The sequence below is a fragment of the Bos grunniens genome, chromosome 24 (assembly GCF_055505025.1).
Source record: "Bos grunniens cultivar Pamir isolate PY7600 chromosome 24, Bosgru_T2T1.0, whole genome shotgun sequence".
Lineage (NCBI taxonomy): Eukaryota > Metazoa > Chordata > Mammalia > Artiodactyla > Bovidae > Bos > Bos grunniens.
In genome coordinates this window covers 43,065,349-43,091,990 of record NC_141188.1, presented here as the reverse complement: position 1 = coordinate 43,091,990, position 26,642 = coordinate 43,065,349, and the positions used below count along the sequence as shown (strand labels likewise).

Genomic DNA, 26,642 nt, shown 5'->3' with positions numbered 1-26,642 from the left:
TATATAAACCCTTGAAGGATACAAATCAAAATGTTAATGGCTATCTGTGGGTAATGGCATTGCAGGTGTGCTGGGAGACAATCCACCATGGCTTTCTTGCATTTCTGTACATCTAGCAAACAGAAGCACTAAATAAATCCCTTTGTTCTATCTTTTCAAAGTTATCTGTATACAGAACAGCCTTGGAAGACAGAGACAGCGTCTTCCTCTGCAGCAAAGGGTAGATTAGATCTGTTCACTGTTCAATATATAACTTCTCTCTAATTTAGGGCTAAGGTCAGGTAGATTTACCTCCCATTAAAAAGATTTGGGGTTCCTCTCCCATTACACAATCTACTGTATATGTAGTTGTCACTGGCCTTCACTACATCCCTTTGTGAGAAATAGGGCTCTGACAACAGACACAAACACTGATACATGGCTACTGCTATGGCTATATGAAAAAAAACTTTCCTTTCTACCTGACCCAGGAGTCTCATGTCTTCTGCTAGAGCCCATGAAACTAATTAGCCTGCAAAGAGGGTAGAGTAAAACCTCAAGATCCTTCATCTCAAACAAAGCAATTTCTATTTTCATTATGCTTATATGTTTAATTTTTCTACAGTGAACATGTATTACATTATTTGAATGAAAAAAGTTCTCAATTATCATGTGGAGAGGACAGGAGATAATGAAGACTGAACCTTCACTGATGATGAAAAGGTAGATGATTAACATCCACTCTTTCACACTTCATGAATATAACTCGAGATTTAGACTATCAGAAAGTATTTGATAAAAGATATTGCTTTGCAAATTATGAACACCAACTTATAGCTAGAAATGTTTCAGTGGAAAAATTTCTAAACTAAAACCAATGGGGGGAAAATCCCATAGACTGTCAGTAAAAGGATGAAATATTTGAAGAATTTTGAGTAGGTATGAACCCCTAACTATTGTGATACTTAATAAGGTAATAAAATCATTTTATATAAAAAGTATACTGCTAAGGAATTATTATTTAAAATATGGTCTATTTGAATGCATTTAAGAAATTAAGTTTTGGTTCAGGTTATTTTTAAATTTAGAAATCTCTTAACAGCAATGTCTTGTGTTATATTATGCTATAAATATGGTCTCTATTTACATAAGAGAACAACTACAGATTCATTTCTAAAAATTTTATGGAAGGAAAAACTCAGCAGAAGCTAGAAACTGGCTTCAAGGCCAATAACTCACTAAGAAAAGACAATCCTAAGAATATGCTTTGCAAATAAATACGTGAAAAAAGGTAATCATGTCACCTTCTCTCCTCCCCTCTAATTCTGTCATAAGAAACAGTAGTAACATATAGTATAAGCAAAAAACTGGGACGGCCCTTCCTCTCTTAAGCTGTCAAATATTTATTTAAAATGAAAGAAAATTACTTCTAACAGCAGCTTTGCATGTCAAGCTGCTCGGAGATCCGGAGCATGGCAGTACTAAACACCACGCACACTGCTTCAGAAGGGCTTCTGACCCTTACACAAACACGTGTGCGCTCTTGAAAAAACACTGAATGATTAAACTGAGGCTGAGAACGGTTAAATATATCCCTCTGGGTAAGCCAACTGTTAATAACTAAAGAATTTAATAGTTTGTATTTATTCTTCCTATTTATTTTATAAACCTAATGATTAGTAAGCATTCTTAACTTACCTAAGGAATGGTTTTAACAGAAATATATTAGTAAAAGTTTTTGCTTTTTTGCTTGCCTCTACAGTTTTAAGAAATCACACTTTTATGAAGGCAATGCTCAGGACTACTATGTATTTAGCGGCAATCATCAAAAAATAAAACAAGTACCTAGAAGACTAAAAGCTTCAACAATTTTGGCCTTATCAATTCAAAAACTGACATCAAGTAGCCTCACATATAATTTAACAAATGCAACCTTCACTATACTTAAGCATTTAGAAGTGAAAGTTCTAATTCTCTCCTCAAACCTAACATTGCATCCTGTCCCCACAACTCTGAGATTTCCTCTACCCAGATCACGGTAAGGTATGTGCACTGACAAAACCCAACAACTTCATCTTTCCCATTCACTGCTGTGGCATCTGGCCACTCTCAGCTGTGCAACCTCTGCTTCTCTCTTGTCCTCTCGTGCTGCTGCTAAGTCACTCAGTTGTGTCCGACTCTGTGTGACCCCATAGACGGCAGTCCACCAGGCTCCCCCGTCCCTGGGATTCTCCAGGCAAGAACACTGGAGTGGGTTGCCATGTCCTTCTCCAATGCATGAAAGTGAAAAGTGAAAGTGAAGTCGCTCAGTCGTATCCGACTCTTAGTGACCCCATGGACTGCAGCCTACCAGGCTCCTCCATCCATGGGATTTTCCAGGCAAGAGTACTGGAGTGGGGTGCCATTGCCTTCTCTGTGTCCTCTCCCGATCCCTCCTAAAATGTGTGAATTCCTCAGGGTATACTATCCTTCACTCCTGCCCCACTCTCTCTGGGTGACATTATCATACCTATAGGTCACTTTTCCACAAATTCTCATACTTTTAATTTTCTTTTAGCTGTTCTCAGCTCTAGTCTCGTTTTGTCTACTGATACTTCTATTGGATGTTCCGACTTCATTCAACAGTACAAACCAAATATGCTTCCTGAAACAACCTCTTGCTTTTCCTGAGTGCCCTCTCAAGGAACAGTCCAATCAACCTCAGCGTGGACCCAGACCACTTTTCTACATACACAGGTAAATCTCATAATTCAGTGTCTTTCAGACCTGCCAATTTTCTCTGTCCTCAAAGTCAATGCCCATACTGCCTCCTCCTTGGATCTTGAACTACTACTACTGATTTCTGCTATGGCCCTTCCCTTTGGCTCACTGGCTACAGGATAAATGTCAAGATCTTTAGCAAGGAACACAAGGCCATAATGAACTGGTCCCTGTCTAAAACTTATTACCTATCCTCCATCCTTCATAGGCTACATACTAACTTTGTGTGCACTACTTTAACAGACTCTTGTCTTTTTTACATCTCCTGCTTAAGACTACTATTTACTCTCATTTTCCTGCTGGTCACATATGTACTTATCCATGAGAATCCAGATTACATATCTTTTCCACTGTGAGACCCCCTGAATGCCCATAAACTGACTGCTTTTCTCCTTTGTCCCATCACTGTACACTTGAACACTTTCATTAGTGTGCTTCCTACAATGGTACACAAGTTCACAAAGTGTGGTCCCTTAGATTATTTCAGGGGACCTGCAAGGTCAGAAATAAGCTCACAATAACACATAAGATGTCAGTGTATCTTTGTCTCCCATTCTCTAAAAAGTGTGTATTTGACTCTTGAGACTATGTGACAAGAGATAGCTGAACTCACGGACTGCAAAAGCAAATAATTTCAATATCTTTCTGTTAAGCCACACATTAAAGATATTTTGCAAAACTAATGACACTCCTCCTTGATACTGTCTTGGAATATACAGTTTCATAAAAATACATTATTAATAGGTAACAGTTTTTAGACCAATTATTATACACATAAATTTCTTCTCAGTTTTCATTTCTGATTATATAAATGTCAATAGACATACTCATTTATAAAAAAGCCCTTCAGCCTCCTCAGTTATGCCGAAAAATATTAAGGGGTCCTGAGAGCAAAACATTTCAGAAACAGAGACAAGGCAGTTACTTAAGAGTCTTCATAAAGATTTAGACCAAACATTAACCACTTGTTTTGTTTCAAAGGTTCACAAGAGAGGCACGCAACACAAACAAGCATCCCACATGAGGTTTGCTGGATAAAATAAGTAAATCAGTGAACTCATTCTCCTTGAGATTTGGCACATTAAAATACATTTGAGAAAACTTCTGTCTATAGTAGAGTGAAGATACTGGCAACTCATCTCTGTAAGAAACAACTACAAGCCTAGACAAAATTGTAAAAAAAAAAAAAAAAAAAAATTCAAGGCTCCAGAAACTGAACAAAAACAAATTGAGAAGCATTTTCAGTAAGAACTGCTGAACTATGGATAAGAAGATCGCCTGGGGCTGTTCTCATTCCCGGCCAATGCTTAGTTTGCATGACAAGGTTCCAGGGTGGAGCTGGCAGTGAAAACCGGCATCTCTGCTGCCAGAGAGTCAAACCTCACCCCTCAGTCACGTCGTTGTTAAAAAAGCCAACAGGGTAGGAAACAAATGGAAGCAGGGAACAAAAAACACAGTTCTATTAGCTAAGGCTGTGTGGTCCCACTGTTGGGGAGCAGCAGCCGATAGACACGCCAGAAATTTAACAGGGAGATTGAAGAAATCAAAGAGCCAGTGGAGCACTAGATAAGACAGCCATTCACCCCTGGCTGACAGGGTAGCTGGGAAAGCAAGTGGGGAAGATCAGAGAATGACTAACCTCTGCACATACCCCCAATGACACCAAGACTATGTGTGCATGTGGTGGAGATGTGTGAGGGTCCAAGCTCTCCACAACACCCTGAGTCGACAAGGAGCCTGCACGCATGAAGGAAGACCTGGCTGAGCCCAATGGAAAGTAAATGCTAGGGTAGATCTGAAAATGCCTGAACACTGAACACACTCCCCAACACACATGCAAATCTACCAGTGGAAGGAGCCTTACTGGCTCCTGGTGTTTCAGCAAAGTGTCTGAATCAATGGCTGCTGACTAACCCATGTTAAGTATAGGGCAACCCCCAAAAACCAAGACCAAACACCCCCCTCCCAAACTAGAACCCAGTGGTTGTGACAAAGTAACAAATATCCAAAACACCTGACATCTTACTAAAAGCAAACAAAAAACTAGCAACAGTTGTAACTTTCAGGTGGAAAAGAAAGAGAAACCAGAGTTGTAATATATGACCCAAACTGTTTAGTTTTCAACAAAAATGAAGACAGATGGGAAAGCAAGGAAAAAGTATTCAACAGAAACTTCTCTGAGTGGGTCAAGATACTAGCTTTGGCAAAGACTGTAAAGTAACTATCCAAATGAAAGAAAACATTGTTTAAAGAATCAAAGTACCACAACTTATCAAACAGAGATTTGGAACAAAGGAAAATTACAAAGAAAGCCAAATGGAAATAATGGATTTGAAAAGTAGAGTGACTGAAAATATACTAGGTATCTTCAATAACAGATGTGAGATGGCAAAAAAAAAAAAAAAAAAATCAGTAAATTTAACACACCAATTCATGAAATATTAATCGACAGATCCCAGAAACTCAACAAATTCCAGGTAGAATAATCACAAAGGGATCCTAAACACATTACAGTCAAATTATTTAAAGAAAAAAAAAAGAACAGCAATGAAAAAAATTCACCACAATTAACAACTGACTTCTCATTAGAAACACTTGAAGCAAGAAAGAAGGATGACAATCTATTAATACTAAAAGGGAAAAAAGTCAAGTAAGAATTCTATATCCAATAAAATAAAGGCAAACAGTCATGAATGACCACAAACTGTGTAACTCTACTTAGGTGAAATATCCAGAATAGGAAAGTCTATAGAGACTCAATGTAGGCTTATTCACACTATCTAGGGCTGTGGGATTTGGGGGCAGAATGGGGAGTTACTGCTAATAGGTACACAGGGTTTTTTTTTCAGGTGAAAATATACTAAAATTGATAAAGGTAATGATTGCGCAACTGAATTCTACATTTTAAATGAGTAAATTGTATGGTATGTGAATTATATCGCAAAATACTCATTTTTTAAGAATGGCAGAATCAAGATGTTCCTAGGTCAACAAAGACAGAGAAATCACAGTTGAGAACCTGTCTTACAGTAAATCCTAAGGAAAATTCTTATAGATGGTAAGGAAATGACACCAGTCCCCTGAATTCATAAGAAGAAATTAAGAGTGCCAGAACTGGTAAAAACAAAGAACTATATAAATATATACAGTTCTCTTTAATTCTCTTCTTTAAAAAACAAAACTGTATAAAATAATAATTATAACATTCTGTTGTTGTGCTAATAACAAATGTAGATATAATCTATATTACACAGATAACACAAACGAAGGGAAGGTAATACAGCTATACTGGAGCAAAGTTGCTTTATTTTACTGCATTTAACGCAATAATAACATGTAATTGGCATACACATTATAATCCCTAGATCAACACTTAAAAATATAATTTAAGAAACATGGTCACAAACACAGAAATTTAAATAGTGCACTGAAAAATATGTATTTTAAAGAGGCAGAGAGGGGAGAAGAAAAAGATCTGAAACATAACAACAGAGAGCAAAGTGTCAACTATAAATCCAACCTTATCAATAATTAATTAAATGTGAGTGGGTTAAACACTACAATCAAAACCAGAGAATGCGAGTGCAATCAAGCAAGAAAGGAAATAAAAGCATTCATATTGGGAAAGAAGTTAAATTATTTCTGTAAGCAGATGACATAATCCCAAATGCAGAAAATCCTAAGGAATTCACAAACTTTTAGAATCAATTCAATATATGAGCTCAGTAAGGTCAAAGGATACAAGATCAGCATACAAAAATATTCTGCATTTCTATATACTAAACAATAAAAAAATCCAAAATGAAATTATCTACAGTAGCATCTGAAAGAATGAAATATTAATAATTTAATAATACAATTACAAGATCTGTACATTGAAAACTACAAAGCATTAGTCAGGGAAACTGGAAATCTAAATAAATGGAGAGATATTCTGTGGCGATGGATTGGAAGACATATTGTTAAGATGACAGTACTACTGCAGTCTATAATCTACAGTTTCAATAAAATACCTATAAAAATGTCAGGGTTTTTTTTTTGTGGAAGCTGATAAGCTAATCCCAAAATTCACATGGAACTGCAAAGGACCTAAATAGCCAGAAGAATTTTTTAGAAGAACAAAGTTGAAATCTTACATGTTTGATTTTGAAAGCAGATTTGAGGTTGCTTGGGGTTTGGGGTGGAAACAGGGACACACTGCAAATGAGCATAAGGATCTTTTAACAGTGATGGAAATGGTCTAAATTGCATTATGATGATAGTTGCACAATTTTATAAACTTACTAAAAATCATTGAATTGCACATGATATGGGTAAATTTTATGGCATTTAATTATACCTCAAAAAGCCTGTTTAAAAAAAGACGTATACACATATGTTTAGAGAATCTTTATTCATTTTAGCCAAAAACTGGAAATATTTCAGATGTTCTTCAACAATAAAATGGCTGAGGGGAAGAAAAGAACTTAAAAGAAAGAAAATAAAATTAAAAAAAAAAAAAAACAACACTTGAAAGGTAATGTATAAAACTAGATGAAGGAGAGACTAGGGACAGTGAGACCAATTACTAGACAACTGCAGAAGTCAGTTTAAAGGTTTCAGTTAAGTTCAGTCGCTCAGTCGTGTCCAATTCTTTGCCACCCCATGAACTGCAGCACGCCAGGCCTCCCTGTCCATCACCAACTCCCAGAGTTCACTCAAACTCACGTCCATTGAGTCGGTGATGTCATCCAGCCATCTCATCCTCTGTCATCCCCGTCTCCTCCTGCCCCCAATCCCTCCCAGCATCAGAGTCTTTTCCAATGAGTCAACTCTTCGCATGAGGTGGCCAAAGTACTGGTGTTTCAGCTTTAGCATCATTCCTTCCAAAGAACACCCAGGACTGATCTCCTTTAGAATGGACTGGTTGGATCTCCCTGCAGTCCAAGGGACTCTCAAGAGTCTTCTACAACACCACAGTTCAAAAGCATCAATTCTTCAGCCCTCAGCTTTCTTCACAGTCCAACTCTCACATCCATACATGACCACAGGAAAAACCATAGCCTTTACTAGATGGGCCTTTGTTGGCAAAGTAATGTCTCTGCTTTTGAATATGCTATCTAGGTTGGTCATAACTTTCCTTCCAAGGAGTAAGCGTCTTTTAATTTCATGGCTGCAGTAACCATCTGCAGTGATTTTGGAGCCCAGAAAAATAAAGTTTGACACTATTTCCACTGTTTCCCCATCTATTTCCCATGAAGTGATGGGACCGGATGCCATGATCTTCGTTTTCTGAATGTTGAGCTTTAAGCCAACTTTTTCACTCTCCACTTTCACTTTCATCAAGAGGCTTTTGAGTTCCTCTTCACTTTCTGCCACAAGGGTGGTGTCATCTGCATATCTGAGGTTATTGATATTTCTCCCGGCAATCTTGATGCCAGCTTGTGTTTCTTCCAGTCCAGCATTTCTCATGATGTACTCTTCATAGAAGTTAAATAAGCAGGGTGACAATATACAGCCTTGACATACTCCTTTTCCTATTTGGAACCAGTCTGTCGTTCCATGTCCAGTTCTAACTGTTGCTTCCTGACCTGCATACAGGCTTCTCAAGAGGCAGGTCAGGTGGGCTGGTATTCCCATCTCTTTCACAATTTTCCACAGTTTATTGTGATCCACACAGTCAAAGGCTTTGGCATAGTCAATAAAGCAGAAATAGATGTTTTTCTGGAACTCTCTTGCCTTTTCCATGATCCAGAGGATGTTACAGCAATTTGATCTCTGATTCCTCTGCCTTTTCTAAAACCAGCTTGAACATCTGGAAGTTCACGGTTCATGTATTGCTGAAGCCTGGCTTGGAGAATTTTGAGCATTACTTTACTAGCATGTGAGATGAGTGCAATTGTGCGGTAGTTTGAGCATTCTTTGGCATTGCCTCTTTGGGATTGGAATGAAAACTGACCTTTTCCAGTCCTGTGGCTACTGCTGAGTTTTCCAAATTTGCTGGCATACTGAGTGCAGCACTTTTACAGCATCATCTTCCAGGATTTAAAATAGCTCAACTGGAATTCCATCACCTCCACTAGCTTTGTTCGTAGTGATGCTTTCTAAGGCCCACTTGACTTCACATTCCAGGATGTCTGGCTCTAGGTTGGTGATCACACCATCATGATTATCTGGGTCGTGAAGATCTTTTTTGTACAGTCCTTCTGTGTATTCTTGCCATCTCTTCTTAATATCTTCTGCTTCGGTTAGGTCCCTACCATTTCTGTCCTTTATCGAGCCCATCTTTGCATGAAATGTTCCCTTGATCTCTAATTTTCTTGAGGAGATCTCTAGTCTTTCCCATTCTGTTGTTTTCCTCTATTTCTTTGCATTGATCGCTGAGGAAGGTTTTCTTATCTCTTCTTGCTATTCTTTGGAACTCTGCATTCAGATGCTTCTATCTTTCCTTTTCTCTTTTGCTTTTCACTTCTCTTCTTTTCACAGCTATTTGTAAGGGCTCCCCAGACAGGCATTTTGCTTTTTTGCATTTCTTTCCCATGGGGATGGTCTTGATCCCTGTCTCCTGTACAATGTCACGAACCTCCATCCATAGTTCATCAGGCACTCTATCAGATCTAGTCCCTTAAATCTATTTCTCACTTCCACTGTATAATCATAAAGGTTTAGAGGTTTAGAGGGCCTAAATTAAATAGGAATGGTGAAGGATAGTTGTAAAAGGGCAGAATCACTGGCAAGGACTAATAACGAAGAACAAAAACAGTTAACATTTATTGAGTACTTGTTACTGTGTAACAAGCATTGTATTAGATACAACAGTTTAGTCATTTCACTGTCACAACAATTCTAGAAAGTACCACTGTCCTCTATTACACTGAAGTTGGAAAAATTACATAAGATTTATCCAAAGTTATAGACATGGAAAACTGAATAGCTACTGTATTTGTGTGTTCTGCTACCAGGAGTCAGGGGGAAGAAATAAAAAATGACTGTGAAGTCTTGGATCCCCCACCCCATGATTATTTCTCAAGTTAACTGTGCAATCTTAGTAATTTTGTTACCTTAGGGAATGAAAAACAATCTCACCCCCAGGATTTGCCTTCCATACTACTTTTTATTTGATGGATAATTATTAATATTAAAAATACTAAATCATGGGAATTCCCTGGCACCTTAATTCAGTGTTTAGGACATCTAACTACTTCACTGCAGAGGGCCAGGTTCAACCCCTGGAAGGGCAACTAAGATCTGGCAAGCTTCTAGGTATGCCCAAAATTAAATAAATAAAACCTACAACTAGAGAAGTTTTTAAAAAAGTATATAAAAGTACTAAATCAGGAGGTTTTATTTCACAATTTCCAAAGAGTCGACAAAATCTTTAGCATAATCATATACCTTTCTTCCATATGGTTTTTCTACCATATTGCTGTCACTGTCAGAATTTTCACTCTGAACTGGTTTTGTGAACCCAGATTTGGGCATCTTATAGCTGTTCAGCTAGCTTCTTCTTCTGTCAGTCTTCTCATCCTGGATCTGTAAAGAATGGATATATAAGGGTTATTTGTAAAGGTATGCAATAAAACCTACTTAAAGTTTATGCACCACAATTAGTGCAATTTGGTTTCCTCGATGTCTCTATAAGGTCATTTCTTAGGTAGGTTATCTTAGCCTAAAGTAAGCTTTCATTTAATGATCTAAGCTTTTAATCACAGATCTCCTATTTAAGTCCATTCAGCTTGCCACTGAAAAGAAGAAAACTACTATTATATCACTTTCCATCTTCTCTAGACTAGTATCTAACCTTAGTTTTTGGGGTAACCAGCCATGTCGAAGTGGAAGTTAAGTGTCTGTCACCCCGCCCAGCATGGCTCCAGCAGTTGTAGCTCATAACAGATTCTCTGGTAGTTCTGCATTGGTCTGGAAATTATTTCTAATTATTTCTAGGTATGATGAGTAATTTTACAACATCTAATGCTATTTTCAATAAAGTCCTCACTACTTAAAATCCCCAGAGTGGTTTCTTTTCATTCACTGAACTCCCAGACACCTCCAGGTATTTAGTCACTCTATAGCCTATACATTGATTTAATCCTTATCATACTGTAATTGTCACTTTATGTATTGTTTTCTTTCCAACTTGTTTAGTCTTCTGTCTCCTGCTCTACAAACTGATTTAATAGATCAAAGAGCCTCTTGGAAGCTGTTGCTTGAGAGATCCAGAAAAAATTCCAAAATGTGGGTTTTACAATACAAAACAGGTAGCCATGAGGCTAGACCTGTGTTGCTGTCTGTTAGCCACATAGGGTTGTTGAAAGTTAAATTAATTAAAAATTGCTCCCACACTACATAGTACATCTGTATTGTTGGCACCGTTATCTGTTCTTGACCACAGAAAGCTCTCCTGCACAGCCTCCGGCTACACTGAGGCTGTCGGCCAATGGGAGCAGAACTTGGGCCACAGCAACTAGCCTAACAACTGACAACCCTAATTTTAACCACTTCATGCTGTAAATTTCCTATAAGGGGGTTTGGATCTAAGTATGATACATTCTAGGATCTATACAAATTACTGAAATCCAGACATTCGGAATAGAAAATTAGTAAAAATCTATATTCTTCAAACTGGTACTTTAAAATTTGTGGTTTCAATAGAAACATAACCAAAATATCCTTAACTGAACTGAGTTAATTGGTAAATTATCAAAACTAGTTTAAATTAACCTGAATGTAGCCAAATTAGAGTATACTGCAACACATTAAACTTCCAGAGTTTAAATAGTTCAAATCTTTCATTTTATAGAGCAGGAAGCAAACTTCAAGAAATAAAGGGAAAATATTGACACCATACCAAAGAGGTAAAGTTTCCCTTGGGGTCATTTAACTGTTTCTACTGTTACTATATAAACAGAGTCATTTAAACATAGCACTGTCCTCAAAGCCAGCTCTATGCAAAGCTTACAGAGTTAAGAGTTACAAGTCATATCTAAACAGAAAAATTCTGACTCAAAAGCAAAACTGAGCTGCATAGTATCAATATGCACTAACCCAGGCGAGACTATGAAGATAAAGCAGTATCTCTTTTGTAGATCAAGTGAAACAAGTCACTGGTGAATGAAGAAATGTCATGAATATTTTTTTAATTAAAATTAAACTTGGCAAAAATATTATATTAATAGACTGTTGGAAAAAGCTATTATTATTCAATAACTGCATTTGGAAAATCTCAGCAGCAAGAAAACTGACAACTGGATTTTTAAAATATTAGTCAGTCAAGTATTTGATATGTAATTAGGTTCTGGGCCTCAGATATATAATGTAATCATTAGAATGATTGATGCACAAAGAGGTGATCAAAATCACATTGGGTAAGTAAAACTTGAATCTTTAAAGATGTACAAATAACCCAACAGAAGGCAGAAACAGAAATACTTAGGAATGAAAAACAGAAGGAACACACAAAACAGTAATAAAATGATAGACCTAATTGAAACATAGCAATAATTATATAAAATGCAAACACGAAAAACACCAATTAAAAGACACAGATTGTCAGAGAAGAGGGAAACAATGATCAAACTATGTATTACTAATAAATTCACTTCAAATATAATGGTATGAGTAGATTAAAAGTAAAAGAATGGAAAAAGACATGCCATGCAAGCATACTCAAAGGAAAGCTGGAGTAACTATATTAATATCAGACAAAACAGATCTCAAAGCAAAGAGGGACATTACATATTACATACCAATAAAAGGACCAGTTCACGGAACATATATCTAAATAGCAACAGACCTTCAAAGTGCAAGAAATAAAAATCAATGAAACTGACAGAAGAAATAACCAAATTGATAGTTATAGTTAGAGGCTCACTACTAAGTAAGACAGAATATCAACAAAGATAGAAAAGGACTGAAAAAATGCCATCAATGTGGACTGGATTTAATTGACATTTATAGAAAATTCTTCAAGAAAATTTTATAGAAAAATTTCTGCAAGAAAATTAGATACCAAGGGAACATTTCATGCAAAGATGGGCGCAATAAAAGGACAGAAATGGTATGGACCTAACAGAAGCAGAAGATATTAAGAAGAGGTGGCAAGAATACACAGAAGAACTATACAAAAAAGATCTTCACAACCCAGATAATCACGATGGTGTGATCACCAACCTAGAGCCTGACATCCTGGAATGTGAAGTCAAGTGGACCTTAGGAAGCATCACTGCGAACAAAACTAGTGGAGGTGATGGAATTCCCGTTGAGCTATTTCAAACCCTAAAAGGTGACGCTATTAAAGTGCTGCACTCAATATGCCAGCAAATTTGGAAAACTCAGCAGTGGCCACAGGACTGGAAAAGGTCAGTTTTCATTCCAATCCCAAAGAAAGGCAATGCCAAAGAATGTTCAAACTACTGAACAACTGCACTCATTTCACACACTAGCAAAGTAAAGCTCAAAATTCTCCAAGCCAGGCTTCAACAATACGTGAGCTGTGAACTTCCGGATGTTCAAGATGGATTTAGAAAAGGCAGAGGAACTAGAGATCAAATTGCCAAAATCTGCTGGATCATCGAAAAGCAAGAGAGTTCCAGAAAAACATCTGCTTCTGCTTTATTGACTACACCAAAGCCTTTGACTGTGTGGATCACAACAAACTGTGGAAAATTCTTAGAGATGGGAATACCAGACCACCTGACCTGTCTCCTGAGAAATCTGTATGCACGTCAAGAGGCATTTAGAACTGGACAAGGAACAACAGACTGGTTCCAAATTGGGAAACGCATATGTCAAGGCTGTATATTGTCACTCCATTTATTTAACTTATAGGCAGAGTACATCATGAGAAATGCTGGAATGGATGAAGCACAAGCTGCAATCAAGATTGCTGGGAGAAATATCCATAACCTCAGATATGCAGATGACACCATTTTTATGGCAGAAAGTGAAGAACTAAAGAGCCTCTTGATGAAAGTGAAAGAGGAGAGTGAAAAAACTGGCTTAAAACCCAACATTCAGAAAACTAAGATCATGGCATCTGGTCCAATCACTTCGTGGCAAATAGATGGGGAAACAATGAACTCAGTGACAGATGATCTTTTTGTGCTCCAAAATCACGGCAGATGGTGACTGCAGTCATGAAAGTAAAAGATGCTTGCTCCTTGGAAGAAAAATTATGACCAACCTAGACAGCATATTAAAAAGCAGAGACATTACTTTGTTAACAAAAGTCCATCTAGTCAAAGCTATGGTTTTTCCAGTAGTCATGTACGGATGTGACAGTTGGACTATAAAGAAAGCTGAGCGCCGAAGAATTGATGCTTTTGAAACTGTGGTGTTTGAGAAGACTCTTGAGAGTCCCCTGGACAGCAAAGAGATCCAATCAGTCCATCCTAAAGGAAGTCAGTCCTGAACATTCATTGGAAGGAATGATGCTGAAGCTGAAACTCCAATACTGGCCACCTGATGCGAAGAACTGACTCATTGCAAAAGATCCTGATGCTAGGAAAGATTGAAGGCAGGAGAAGGGGACAATAGAGGATGAGATGGTTGGATGGCATCACCAACTTGATGGACATGAGTTTGAGTAAGCTCTGGGAGCTGGTGATGGACAGGGAAGCCTGGCGTGCTGTAGTCCATTGGATCGCAAAGAGTTGGACACAACTGAGCAACTGAACTGATTTGAAATAAAAGAGAGAAAACCTATATAATCAAAATAATCAATGAAAAGGGGAGCATTACTACAGATACTAAAAATATCAATAAGTAAAGGACGATAGGGGAACATCACAAACTTAATACTAATAAATTCAAATTAAATGAAATAGACAAATTCCTTGAAAGGCACACACTACCAAAGCTCAATGAATAAGACAATCTCAATAGGTCAATACTTTTTAAATGACTCAATTTCATATTTAGAAAAAAAAACTCCTAGCATCAATGGTAAACTCTACAAAATCCTACAAAACTCTCCTGGAAAGGAAAGAGAATATATTTTACGAGTCCATCAGTACTCTGATAGCAAAATCAGTCTTTTACAAGAAAATTCCAGAGCAATATACTTTATAATCATATAACAAAACTGTCAACCAAATTTTAGTGAACTTGTAAAAATTGGTAAATTAGTAAAAAAAAAAAAAAAATCCAACTATATAAAAAAAGATAATACATCATGACTTCGTGGGATTTACACAAGGAATTTGAGGTCACCTTAATGTTTGGCAATCGATCTAGGTAATTCACTGTATTAACAGCCTAAGAGAAATAACCATTTCAACAGATGCAGAAAAAGCATCCATTCATCTGTAACATCTAGCAGAAAACACAGGAGGATATTTTAGTGACCTTGGGTTAGCCAATATTTCTTAAATAGGCTATGAAAAGCAGAAATTTATTACAAAAGAAAATATATGGATTAAGTGGGACTTCACAGAGGATACTCTTGCACTTTAAATGACACTGTTAAGCAAATGAAGAGCAAGACATGCAGGGAGAAAATACCTGCAAACTATGTTGTTATAAAATACTTATATCCAGAATATATAAATAAATAACAGATCAATTAGGATAATCCAACCTTAAAAGAACAAAAGATTTAAACAGTCCAATGAATATACAGAAAAAGATGTCCAACCTCATTGGTCATCAGGAACATAATAATGAAATACCATTATATATCCATGAGAACGGCTAATATTAAACAGTAAGGAAGACCAAGTATTGGTGAAGATGTAGGGGAACCAGAACTCTTATATATACAGCCAAGGGTTAGATGGAAAGGCAAACTAGTACAGCGCTTTACAAGTGAAAATAGTTGGTGGTATCTTCCCAAGGCTAAGAAGAGTTATTCTTTACTTCCATCCTCTGTATGATAGTTTTGGTGACTATTACAACATTGCTTATTGTTCAACCTCCTTGCCCTAAGACTGCAGAGAGACAGCAATACCTGTTAAGGGCCAGCTGTCTGCAAGCTCTATGACAGACTTCCTTTGCTCTCTAACAGCTAAAAGAAACAGGCAAAAGTTTTGATTCTACCTTTTCAAAGGTGCTTCTTCCTTTACAATAAATACATTCTTGATTCTTATAGACCAAGGAGACCACATATTCATCTGACAGCAACTTAATTCTGGGGCTGACAATCCATAAATGTATGCTATTATATTCAAGAGTTTTTCTTCTCAGTCACAGTAGTAAAACATATCTTTTTCTAAAAGTGATTCAGCATTCTAAGTTTTTTTTTTTAATGATGTTCCTGTTTGTGATCATTCAAGGGATACTAAAAAAAATTATCTTTAATAGTATTGCTATCTGATTAACTTTGTTTCTAATAAACTATTCCAGTTGCTATTCAGAAGTACCAAGATAGTAAATATAGATACATCAAAAACTTGAGTATAAACTAAACATCCTTTGGATGAAGAAACTGCATATATGCCATTTATTCTTTTACTGTAAGCACTTTAAGAACAAAGGTTGTTTTTTTTAAGCTGAGTCAAAATTATACCAAAAATTTATTAAATTTCTTACACAGTGGTGAGTAATGGATGGGTGAATATTTCTGGTTGGTTAATATCACTGTCTTGAACCATCTATATATTCAGTGTCACCTTCCACTGTTCCCCCTTCCTACATGCATGCTACTCTCAAAAACACACTTAGAAATTTCACAGCTCTCTAAATAGTCACAGACTCTGTACTTAGTACATTACATCATTTGATTACTAGTCAAAAAAATTGAATCCATTAACAACTTAAATTTATCAAGCAAATAAACAACAATGGCCCCAGAAGTCCTTGATGATAAGTGCTACACATTTAGTATGTCTGAAATCGACTCAGGAATTTGTCATTTCAATAAATATCCCACTGGTTCTTATCGTAAGGGAAGTTTGAAAAACAAATTAAATGATGGATTATTTTTAATCATATAAAAGATCTCAGAAAATAATTCACTTAGAAAAATTAAAAATAGGGGATTTCCCTACCATACTAAACACAATGTGTATATATGTGGGTGTGTGGATTACTATCTAATTTAAAAATAACCACATTAGGCAGCCTGATAGTCTCTTGAAAAACAAAACAAATCATTTTACTATCATTTCCTTTTTTCACAGAACGATAACTCTTTGGAAGAATATTTTAACTTACAATGAAATGGATTCTGAAGAGCATTCAAGCACTGGTATCATATTTAGTTTGTTCCTCTACAGGCTGTTAGTTACACCATAAACACTCCACAGCTTTCTTCTCCTACATTTATCTGTTTCTATTTTTTACAGGAAGATTTTAGAGCAACCATTAGTTTCTTGTCACTGCTTATTAATTATAACATTTAATACTGGCTTCCCTGGAAGTCGATTTTTTCCTCTAGACAGAAAAATTGTTTTAGTTATTGCTTTTTTGTATTTTTAAGTTTGAAATAGTCTCAACAGAAGCCTATAAACCACAGTTAACATTTCTTTCTTTTAGATTACAAGTAGAAAATGATTTAAGTTCTATCCAATTCTTTCAGCTTAGTTCAGCAGCTCAGTCATGTCCAACTCTTTGGGACCCCATGGACTGCAGCACACCAGGCCTCCCTGTCCATCACCATCTCCCAGAGCTTGCTCAAATTCATGTCCATCGAGCTGATGATGCCATCCAACCATCTCATCCTCTGTTGTCCCCTTCTCCTCTTGACTTCAGTCTTCCCAGCATCCGGGTCTTTTCCAATGAGTCAGTTCTTCGCATCAGGTGACCAAAGTAGTGAAGCTTCAGCATCAGTCCTTCCAATGAATATTCAGGACTGATTTCCTTTAAAATTAACTGGTTGGATTTACTTGCAGTCCAGGGGATTCTCTAGAGTCTTTTCCAACAACACAGTTCAAAAGCATCAATTCTTCGGTGCTCAGCTTTCTTTATGGTCCAACTCTTAACATCCACACATGACTACTGGAAAAACCATAGCTTTGACTAGACGGACCTTTGTTAGCAAAGTAATGTCTCTGCTTTTTAATATGCTGTCTAGGCTGGTCATAACTTTTCTTCCAAGGAGCAAGCATCTTTTAATTTCATGGCTGCAGTCACCATCTGCAGTGATTTTAGAGCCCCAAAAGATAAAGTCTGTCACTGATTCCATTGTTTCCCCATCTATTTGCCATGAAGTGATGGGACCAGATGCCACGATCTTAGATTTTTGGATTTTGAGTTTTAAGCCAGCTCTTTCACTCTCCACTTTCATCAAGAGGCTCTTCAGTTTCTCTTCACTTTCTGCCGTAAGGGTGGGGTCATCTGCATAGCTGAAGACACTGATATTTCTCCCAGCAATCTTGATTCCAGCTTGTGCTTTACATTTAAATGTAACTTTAAGCAGTATTTTCTTTTTTTTTTTTTTAATTTTATTTATTTATTTGGCTGCTCCAGGTCTTAGTTGTAGCATGTGGGATCTAGCTCCCTGACCAGGGATAGAACCTGGGCCCCCTGCACTGGGAGCTCAGAGTCTTAGCCACTGGACCACCAGGGAAGTTCCCTAAGCAGTATTTTCTAAACTGATTTTTCAAAGCCTCCTTCATTGAGATCTCTAGAAACTGCTTTTGAGAGAGCAGGTGTAAAATCACAACTGGAAGAAAGTTACATATGTCACATCTCTTGACCTGTGTAAGGTGGTGGAAAAGATTTCATGTCTATCTACCTTATCAAATTCTTTTTAGTAGGAAAAATCATTCCACAAATTCTCTTGGATTATACACACATTTGCTTTAGCAAATGGAGTCTTATCAATTCACTTCTGAGATGAATTGATGAATTGAGATGAATTCTGAGACACAATGCACACTTGATGCTTGGGGGACACAATGCATGCATGCCCCACAGAAGTCCAGTTTATTGGAAATCTGCCAAATATTATTGTTGATATAAATGTATATCATTACTCACAAAGTTTAACCAAACAGGTGTAACAAGAACAGCAGAAGCAAATACAACTAACTCAAGAACAATGGTACACACAGATAAACATCCTTTTTGAAACAAGGTAACTGCAATGATGCTAAGTCTTGCCTGCAGGTCAGACAGAATAACTACCCTGGCTCTTCAATAAACATTTTTAAGTTTCTCTTTTTTATTTATGAACTGCCTGTTATACTAAAGCTTAAAGCTAACTATTTGGGGAGAAGTTTATCTTTTTAGCAGAGAGTATAAAATTGCCAACAGGAAGAGTCCAAACTTTGTTGAGAAGATACTCTAAAAAGCTACTCCAAATAAACTTTGGCACCATGTCTGTGGGGGAAAAAACTATCCAGCATGTCAAAAGGAGGGCAAGTTAAAAGACAAAGGAGAGAGAGAAGACGCTGGTGGGCTATAGGCAAGGTAAGAATGAGAGAAAAAACACCTTTGGTTGGCAGTACAGATGGAGAATTTTGGAGAACAGAAATAGATAACAGAACCTGTGAAGCTGTATGCTATGGTAAAAATCGACAGAAGCGTCCCTTTAAGAATTAAAGAAAAGTCTCTTTGAGACACTTCCTAGTCTTGCAGCTTTAGTGAGTACTGGACCCTCAGAACCAGTGCTTTAAACACCATTTTATTCTGTTGCCTTTAGTCACTCTTTCAACTGTAAGTCTGACTTAAAAATTCTTCATTGGGAAATCACAAACCACTATGCTTTTGTCTTTAGCTTCCATCTAAAAAACCAGAAGAGATCTAACTCAAAGTGTGCTAGCTAGTCTTCCCAACTAAGTTATCAGATATACTTGGCTTTAGCATAGCTCCAGAGTTACTTGGCAATGAGTACTTTTTTAAGAATCCATTTTTACCAAGGTAGTGGGGACAGGAAGAGAGAATTTTCCTACGATTGGACTAAGGTAAGTAGAAGTTTAAAAAATGTCAAAAACAAAGCAAAACAATACCCCCAAGAGAAAACAAGCAGAACAAAGTTACTGACACCAAGACACAGTAATGGAAAAATACAGACTATACAGATTAAAACAACTGAAACATAAACACAGATGAAACAAAGTGACAGTTTAAAATAATGCTTTCCCTCATTTCAACCCTAGGCTGATATTAATTTAAAGATGATCAAACTGTGCTGGCAGTATTTTTAGGTTTGATGAGGTGCTCCTTGATTGACATTACTACTTTTATGACATTTCAATTTACTCAAAATATGCTGTTCTTTTAGGCTCATGCCACCTGTTCAAACTTGCTTATCAGAAGCAAAGCAGAATATTTTTTTAAAGATACAGACTCTAACTTCATCTTTAGATCCACTGAAACGATACCTGGGGAGGCAAGACAAACACCGCTTTTTGAAAAGCTCCTTTGTACTGCCAGAGGAAGAGGGAAAACGGACTGGGTGCTCGACGGGTACAGGGTTTCTTTCTGGATGATGAAAATGTTCTGGAATTAGTGGTGACTGTTGTCAAGTATATAAATATATTTATATACTTAAATTTATAATATAAATATATATTATATATATAATGCATATTATAAATATATTATATAGTATATTATATATAAATATAATATAAGTATACTTAAAACCACTGAATTGTACAATTATATTATAGGAATTTTATTTCAATAAAAAAATCTCCCTGGAAGTACACATTAACAATTCTGAAATCACTACACATGTCCTCTGGAAACAAACATTTGAGAAAACGGACACTGGACGGTAGGAGATGGTCGTCTCCCCACAGGAGCAGGACGCTCCAGACAAGCAGGTCAGAAGAAGGCTGGAATGCGGCAGAGGATTACTGCCTGAGATATCAATATGAATTCAGGTCTAGTCTGATGAAAGACGGTACAGAAAAACCTGAAGGATCTTTTTTGGCCAACCCAATGGCTACAGTTACACACAAAAGTATTCACAGATATACATATACAGAATTAGTAGACATACATATATTCCTTCCTGTCAGCTAAGTGAGCCCAGAAGCAACACCACCTCACTAACAAGGAGCACACCTAAGATCTTGGTTATTGTTACTTTTCTCCAATGAAAAGATTCTGGGCTCCTTAGAGAAATGGCTGATCCTACGACTGAGGCAGGACACAAACAAAGTCTGGAGACTCTCATACTGCCAGAGTAAGGACGTGCTCAAAAAATATGTAAACATATAAAGTTAACAATGGGAATATGTCAAAGGGATATAGATATCAACTGAAGGAGGTCCCCGTTGGCAAACTCACGATAATCTGAGCAACAGAGTAAGTAAAACAGTACTGGGTTATAATCCAAGGTATAAATATCTGTATCCATACTGACACAAATAAATGATTAAGACAAAGAACAAGAGAGAACAAATTTTCCATGAAGAATTCCCGGTAGTTCATGTGGATTTTCTGCTCTCAAGGTGGTAGGACAAAACGCCCTACTCTGTTAAGTGTGGGCCACACAATAACTTCCTTCCACAGAACACAACATGGAAAGGGGAGGAAGGATAAGTTGAAAAACCCTACAAATTCTAACTCAGCAAGGTGATCAAAGTTAGCATCAGTAGTAATAAATCATGTTGACAGTATGTACCTTTTTGATAACATGTGGTTAAAAGGGCATTTTACCTCTGTAATCTTCCTTCTCAAAATGCATAAATAACCCCACGCTTTTCATAGGAAAAAAAAAAGGTGAATTTCAATAGTGGGACATCTTACAAAAACACCTGACCAGTACTCTATAAAACTCTCAAGGTCATCAAAAACAACGACAATCTGAGAAACTATCACAGCCATGAGCACTTAAGGAGACATGATGACTAAATGTAATCGGGTATCATGAACAGGATCCTGGAACAAAGAAATGAAATTAGGTTAAAAACTATAGAGACCAGAATACAGGATGAATTGTCGTTAATAAGAATGTATCAATTATATAAATGTATACAGAGGACACTGATCACAGAGGACACTGGGGTGAGGTACACAGGAACTCTGTACTATCTCTGCAATTCTTCTGTGTATCTAAAACTATTCTAAAGCAAACAGGTTATTTTACAAAGAAGTTCCCCAGGTAGTTTTAATGGTTTGGGAACTGTTAAAGCAACATTTGCCTTGATCCTTTTCACAGAAAGCACCTGCATACCTACCCCCCAGTCACTCCACTCCATACTGACTTTTCTTCATTGACAGCCTTTATCTCTGCCTCAAAATCCTGCCCATTTTGGTTTTCTTGTCTCTCTCCCATCTCTATCCCATGCTCCAATCCCTTAGGTTATCTGACTTCTTAATATTAAAACCTTTTCACTCCACTTTCAGTTCAGTTCAGTTCAGTTGCTCAGTCGTGTCCGACTCTTTGCGACCCCATGAATCACAGCACGCCAGGCCTTCCTGTCCATCACCAACTCCCGGAGTTCACTCAGACTCATGTCCATCGAGTCAGTGATGCCATCCAGCCATCTCATCCTCTGTCATCCCCTTCTCCTCCTGCCCCCAATCCCTCCCAGCATTAGAGTCTTTTCCAACGAGTCAACTCTTCGCATGAGGTGGCCAAAGTACTGGAGTTTCAGCTTCAGCATCAGTCCTTCCAATGAACACCCAGGACTGATCTCCTTTAGGATGGAGTGGTTGGCTCTCCTTGCAGTCCAAGGGACTCTTCAAGAGTCTTCTCCAACACCACAGTTCAAAAGCATCAATTCTTCAGCCCTCAGCTTTCTTCACAGTCCAACTCTCACATCCATACATGACCAATGGAAAAACCATAGCCTTGACTAGACGGACCTTTGTTGGCAAAGTTATGTCTCTGCTTTGGAACATGCTATCTGCTGCTGCTGCTATGTCGCTGTAGTCGAGTCCGACTCTGTGCGACCCCACTGACAGCAGCCCACCAGGCTTCCCGTCCCTGGGATTTTCCAGGCAAGAACACTGGAGTGGGTTGTCATTTCCTTCTGCAATGCATGAAAGTGAAAAGTTAAAGTGAAGTCGCTCAGTCATGTCCGACTCTAGCGACCCCATGGACTGCAGCCTACCAGGCTCCTCCGTCCATGGGATTTTCTAGGCAAAAGTACTGGAATGGGGTGCCATTGCCGTTGGTCATAACTTTCAGTCCAAGGAGTAAGCGTCACTCCACTTTAGCCACTTATTTTTCCTCTTTTGAATTTTGTTAGGGTTCCTTTGGGCTTCCCTGGTGGCTCAGACAGTAAAGCATCTGCCTGCAATGCGGGAGATCTGGGTTCAAGTTCCTTTGACATTTCTACTTCAGCAATCATCATTTTCCTACGATTTCTAAATGAAAAACCATGCTGTTTTTTTGAATACACAAATGAACTGTGGTTAAATATACTTAATATAGAATTTACCACTTTTAATCATTCTTTAATGTATAACTGACATGAAACATATTAGTTTCAGATGTACAACACAATAATAATTTTATTTGTATATACTGCAAAGCAATCACAGTAAGTTAGTAACACCCGTCACCATGCATAGTTGAAAATTTATGAGATTCAGTCTCTTAGCAACTTGGAAATATGTAATACAGTGTTGTTAACGACAGTCACCATACATTCCCTTTTTCCCGTAACTTTTTTTAAAAAATCTTTTGACCTCTTTCATTCATTTCTGTCCTCGCCTCCTTCCAGCAACCACCAATCTGTTCTTTCTATCTATGAACTTTTTTTTTAAAGGTCCTCTATCTAAGAGAGATCCTATGGTATTTGTCTTCCTGTTTGACTTATCTCACTTAGCATAATACCCTCAAAGTCACCATGTTATCAAATGGCAAGACTTCATTCTTTTCTATGGCTGAATAATTTACCATTGTATATTTAATCACATTTTTTTAATCCATTTATCCATAGATGGGCACTGCAGTTGTTTTCACATCTTGGCTATTAGCGTTTTCATTTTCTTCAGATAAATACCCAGAAGTGGAATTGCTAAATCATAAGGAATTATATTTTTAGTGTTTTGAGGAACCTCCATACAGTTTCCTACAGTGGTTATATCAATTTACACTCCTACCACTAGTGCTAAAGGGTTCTCTTTTCTCCATATCCTTGCCAACACTTATTTTTTTTTAATATGTAGGTCTGTAGCATTCAATTCATCCACACTATTGTGTAACCACTACCAGCATCCAACTTCAGAACCTTTTCATCTACCCCAACTGAAACTCTACCCATTAAACAATAATTCCCCACTCCTCCTGGTCCCTGGCAGCCACCATGTCATTCTCTGTCTCTATGAAGTTGACTACTTTAAGTACTTCATAAAAATGAAATGATGTAACATTTATCCTCTCTTGACTGGCTTATTTCACTTGGCCATGTCTTCAAGGTTCATCCATGTTGTAACATGTGTCCCTCCTTTTACAGGTGGAAACACATTCCATTTATTGTGTGTAAAAACCACATTTTGTTTATCCACTGACAGAGACTCTGCTAAGAATATGAGTGTACAATGGACTATATAATCAAACATACATTTTATGCCTCTATTTTCTTTATGGATCCTTTCTTCTGTTTTAGGCTCAAACTATCTCTATTCCAAGATCTGAAAATATATTTTCTTTTATTCCCTGTTATTTCTTTTCACATTTAACTCTTCCCATCTATCTGTAACGCCAGTCTTTAATAACAACCGTATTCCTTTACATGGGGCTTCATAGGTGGCTCAGTGGTAAAGAATCCACCTGCAACACAGGAGACACGGGTTCAATCCCTGGATCAGGAAGATCCCCTGGAAAAGGAAATGGCCACCCACTTCAGTATTTTTGCCTGGGAAATCCCATGGACAGAAGAGCCTGGCAGGCTACAGTCCATGGGATTGCAAAGAACTGAGCACGCATGCAAATAACATTAAACTAGAAATGCAAATATCATTAATAGGAATCAGATGACAAGTGAAAACATTTGCAACACATATGAAAAAGAACTAGTAATCAAAAAACTGTAACATCAATAAAAAAAAAAACAGAAGACGACTTGAGACGACAAGAAATACAAACACGGAGTAAACACAGAGAAATATTCAGATTCATTGATAATTTTAAAACTAGAAAATAAAGGATAACTGTTCATTTAAGACTGACAGAATTAAGGCTGTGTTGGCAAGGATTAAGGAAAATCATACATATGAATATTCATACACTACTGATGACGAAGAAACTGGGATTACCTCTTTGGAGAGGAATTTGGCAAAACTATTAAAATACAGATGCACAGCCTTTTGTCTTAATAATCCAATTTTAGTATTTACCCTACAGGTATACTATACAAATATGCAAAGATAATATACAAAGGCACTCGCTAAAATGTTACTTGTATCCAAAACACTGGAGAAATAGTCTACTCATTTTATAAAATCTAGCTAAATAAAGTACAGTATATTTTTATGCTAAAAGTTTTGCAAAATTCCTATCTCCCTGACCGCTCCTCTTCTGCAGAAACTCGAAGTGTCAGGAGTAACTCAGGACCTGATCCTGGATCCCCTTTTAATCCCTACTGCTACTAAGTCGCTTCAGTCGTGTTTGACTCTGGGCGACCCCATAGATGACAGCCCACCAGGCTCCCCCGTCCCTGGGATTCTCCAGGCAAGAACACCGGAATGGGTTGCCATTTCCTTCTCGAATGCATAAAAGTGAAAAGTGAAAGTGAAGACGCTCAGTCGTGTCTGACTCTTAGTAACCCCATGGATTGCAGCCTACCAGGCTCCTCCATCCATGGGATTTTCCAGGCAAGAGTACTGGAGTGAGGTGCCATTGCCTTCTCCTGTGTCTTCTGAGTCTCCTGCACACACACACACAGACATGCACGCTCACACACACCATGCAGCCCAGACGCTTCTCCTTGAAAATTGCTTCAGGGATTGTAGGCCTAACACACTCCCTAAACAACCTGATCCCTTCCAAGTCTGTATCTCTAGTCCTCCTCTAAAATTCCGAATCTGTCTACCCAACTGCCTACCTGTCATCTTCACGTGGGTGTTTAACAGGCATTATCAAACCAAAAAATTACTACAGAAAAGTCTTAATTTTCTCTGTCAAACTTTCAACACATTCCCCACCCTTCTTCTCCATTTCAATAAATGGCACCACCATTCATCCATCCATCACTTAAGCCAAAAACTCAAATATTGACTCCATCTCTAAGGCACATTTTAAATTAAATCCATGTTTTTCCATATCAATTGGTAACCAACCCAAGCCACTATCACCACTTGCTGCTGCTACAGCTGCTAAGTCGCTTCAGTAGTGTCCGACTCTGTGTGACCCCACAGACGGCAGCCGATCAGGCTCCACTGTCCCTGGGCAAGAACACTGGAGTGGGTTGCCATTTCCTTCTCCAATGCATGAAAGTGAAAAGTGAAAGTGAAGTCGCTCAGTTGTGTCTGACTCTTAGCGACCCCATGGACGGCAGCCTACCAGGCTCCTCCGTCCATGGGATTTTCCAGGCAAGAGTACTGGAGTGGGGTGCCAATGCCTTCTCCGCCTAGGCTAGGACAAAACTCGGCAAATTATCTCCCTGTTTCTATTTTTTCCCCACCCCTCCCTTCTCTCTCTCACACACATATTCCTTCTACAAGCAGCCATCAGTGGTCAGACCTCTTAAAACTAAAAATCAGATGCTACCACTGAGTTGCTTTTTTGTATTGGTTTCCCACTGGAAAAAAATCGCAACTCAAACTAAACCATATGGAACAGAATTAATGGAACAGACATGTGAAGAAATTTTTAACGCATTTAAAATTCTCAAAGAAATAAGAGAAAATTCCAATATGCAGAAGGACTAAACAGAACCAAGAAGAAATGCAGAGTATGAAAGTACAATGATTGAAATAAAGAACTCCACAGATTAGGTAAATGGATAAGCAAAAGAATGAGCTAGTGAGCTAGAAGATCAGGTAGAGGACAGTTGCAGAAGATATCAAGAGAGAATTTTTTTTAAGAAAAACATTAAAGTTAAGAGATGGAGAAGAGACAAGAAGCAACAGAATCC

General features: G+C 37.6%; 1 protein-coding gene across 8 annotated transcripts in view; it reads right to left on the bottom strand.

The window, feature by feature from the left end:
• Nucleotides 1–26,642, bottom strand: part of ANKRD12 (ankyrin repeat domain 12) — a 99,802-nt gene that overhangs the window by 54,356 nt on the left and 18,804 nt on the right. For 6 of the 8 annotated variants that reach the window (XM_086373151.1, XM_086373154.1, XM_086373149.1 and 3 more), the window contains exon 2: nt 10,114–10,251. The exons of the other annotated variants lie outside the window; for them this stretch is intronic. In XM_086373151.1, the coding sequence (XP_086229277.1) occupies nt 10,114–10,200 (87 nt within the window). In that variant the 5' untranslated portion in view covers nt 10,201–10,251. The remainder of the gene's footprint in view (nt 1–10,113; nt 10,252–26,642) is intronic. 8 annotated transcript variants of the gene reach the window in all.